At 31.3% G+C, this 3,302-nt stretch overlaps 1 protein-coding gene across 1 annotated transcript; it reads right to left on the reverse strand.

Moving 5' to 3' along the window:
• Positions 1-669: 669 nt before the first annotated feature.
• LOC126666224 (dehydration-responsive element-binding protein 3-like) lies at positions 670-1,923 on the reverse strand. The gene has a single exon (XM_050359231.2). It carries the CDS (start codon positions 1,676-1,678, stop codon positions 857-859), a length of 822 nt encoding a protein of 273 aa, XP_050215188.1. The 5' UTR covers positions 1,679-1,923; the 3' UTR covers positions 670-856.
• Between the last annotated feature and the right edge of the window lie 1,379 nt (positions 1,924-3,302).

A 3,302-nucleotide genomic window follows, 5' to 3' on the forward strand; every position in this document is an offset into this window, starting at 1 on the left:
TGAATTTACGGAACGCATCAAGACGATTGCTTTTCATGAACTGTAAAAACAAATAAAATAACTAGTCTAATTTTAAAAATTTATAAATGAAATTATCAAAACATATTAAATTTAATCTATATGAATTGGCCTTATATATTCAAGAACCGAGATTTACTCATCTCTTTATCTATGTTTCTTACATTTTCAATACCGCAAGTAGTAAAAGGAAAAAAACAACAGATTTCACAAGAACATATGTATAATAAGGTCAAATACAGCTTTATCATTATTTTTCATATTTATTATATGCCAATCAAAAAGACAGGAATTTTCTAATAAATTTTATCAATAGTAAAACCAGAATCTTTTCGGGCTAAATTTTATCTAATTATTTAGTTTATTTTTGTTCTTCCTTCATTAAACCAAAATTTTACTATAATTCTATTTCTTTTCTTCTAAAATTTTCAATTTTTTATAAGTGTTGGAAAATTTCCGATCGCGTTCCGGACTAAACCCACTCCAAATTTAAAAATAGTTCCGCTACTGCGGTCACTCTCGGAGTCGGAGGAGCTAAAGTTTCGAAAAATACAGAGGAAAATAAAAAGTTGATGAGATAATAATATACAGCTAGAAACTTAAAATGAAGTTCCACCAACCAAGGAAAGGAAAATTTATGGCATTTTCGACTTTCCAAACAACTGTACAGTTAGATTGATAGAGGTCACATTACACAACCAAACAAAAGTTTTAGCCCTTTGAAGAAAAACAAAAAGGGCTAAAAATCTTTAAATTACATTAAATAAAAACATGACACAACACTCACTTCATATCACATTATTCACAGAAAAAGAAAGAAAGAAATAAATAAATCACACTAATTCCATAACAAACCTTGCCCAAAACCACCAGTTGTAAGATTAGCCGCCATATTAAATCCTCCAACAGCCACCGCCAAGTCTTCAAAAACACCGTCGCTTCCCTCCAGCCACGACGGAGGATAAACCCAGTTGTCCACAGAGTCCACAAACACAAAATCGCTGCTCAACTCAGCTGACTCGTAGCTCGTTCCTAGACTCGGCAACTCCAGAATCTCACTCAACTGATCCTCTTCTGATGATGTCGTTGTCGTTGTCGTTGCTGATAAATCCATAGCAGAAACCAGAGATGATAAACAAGAAGTTGAAGAAGAAGATGACAATGAAGACGACGATGACGTTGCACTGTCGGTTATTTTTTTATCAAACGTATCCATTTGTGCAGCTTTAGTAGCAGCAGCTTGAACGTCGCGAGGAGCGAGTGAGGCCGGGCGTGGTAGCGAGTCAGCTAGGTCAGGAAAGTTGAGTATCGCTGAGTTACCTTTAATGCTTAAAGCAGCAACGTCGTGAGCTCTGGCCGCCATTTCAGGCGTAGGAAAAGTACCGAGCCAAATGCGAGATTTCTTGCGAGGCTCACGAATTTCCGACACCCATTTCCCCCAGTTTCTCATGCGAACACCGCGGTAAACCGGGTGCTTGTTGGTGTCTGATCTTACGCGTTTGCTCTTTTTGTTGGTGGGCTGTTCTGATGAGACAAAGGCGGTGTGTTTGTTAGAAGTAGTAGAGTGCGTTGAAGCGGGAGAACACGGCGGCGAGTAGGATGAGGTGGCAGTGTTTGAGCAGCTTTCAGTCTCGGAATTATGAGCATGATCATTACTCATTTCTTAGTAGTAGCTTGCTAAAAAAGGAAGTGTAAGCTAATAACGAGTGCGTAGTGTATGAACTGAAGAAATTTAAGAGGTTGGAGAAGAAGAAATTTGCATAGTTTGGGAATGAAAAAGTAAGTGTATAAATATAGAAACACTTATAATAAATAAGCGTTGAAAGAGGGAGAAGAAGAGTGGACCCGGAAGAAAGAAGAGCAGAGAGTGTCCCCTTCTCTGCTTCCACGCAACCCTAAATTCATTTATATCATCTTTTACCTCCGCATCAACTATTCATTTCCCCCTTTTATTAGGTGCCAAATGGATTATCACACCACAAAATATTTCGCCTAATACCAAAAATTATAATTAAATGTGTTTCTATTATCTACATTCATTTATAATTATTGCTTAAATGATAAGAATGTCATCTACACTCATGATCTTGTAGATACTCAAATACACTACATTACACAAAAATTAATTCAGTTGTAGAGATAATCACTATTTACTTCATTTTGGATTTTTTTTGAAAAAAAATAAACTTAAGGATAAATTTAATTCAATTTTTAACAATTAGACGTTTTGACCAGGTCAACTGACTGACTTAACAAATAGAAGGGGAAATAGTAAATTTGATCAAACGTTAGGAGGAAAACAATTGACTTTTTAAACACCATGAGTGTAGTAGTATTTTAGAACTAAACTCGTGAGTTAAATAATAATTAGCCCGTATTTTTATCCATTCTAATAATCCCTGTATTTTTAGAAGGAATAACACCCGTTTTAAAAGGAAAATCCTAAAAAATACAAATATTTTCATTTTTTTTACCTCAACACAGAAAAGTTAAAAAAAATATCTCACATTTCTCTCAACTTTATATTTTCACTATCGATATTTAAAAATTAATGATTTTACTCCGTCATCATAACATTACCATAATTTTACATATTTTATACACTTTATCTAACTTATTATAATATAATTATAATAATATCATACTATTATCATATTCTTATCATAATTTTATCATAATTTATTTTTATTATAGTATCATAGACAATAACATTACTGTAATGTACTTTATCAAAAGTTTATTATAATCTTTTATCATAACCTTTATCATAACCATATTATAATATTATCATAACCGTATAATTGAAAATCAATTTACGTAATCAATTTACGTAATTTATCATAGCTGTATCATAATGTTTATCATAACTATATCATAATATTATCATAACCGTATAATGTAAAAATATTTTACGTACTTTATCATTAACCTTATCATAACCTTATCATAAATATTATCATATTTGTATCAAGAAATTATCATAATCGTAAAATGTAAAATTATTTTTACATACTTTATCATTAACCTTGTCATAATGTTATGCTAACTTTATAATCATATTATAATACAACTATGATAATAAACTGTTGTTTTCTGCAGAAAATTATTTTTTCAACAGATTTTTAGATCTGAAACTGAAATAATTATTTGTAATTAATTTCAAACCGAAATAAACATCAATAATCAATATCAAAAATTGATTTTATAGATCTTTCTTTAAGATCACGATGTAGAAGAAATATTTTTGTAAAAAAAATTTACAGCAACTTTTTAGATCTAGAAAT

Source organism: Mercurialis annua, linkage group LG1-X, assembly GCF_937616625.2.
Source record: "Mercurialis annua linkage group LG1-X, ddMerAnnu1.2, whole genome shotgun sequence".
Lineage (NCBI taxonomy): Eukaryota > Viridiplantae > Streptophyta > Magnoliopsida > Malpighiales > Euphorbiaceae > Mercurialis > Mercurialis annua.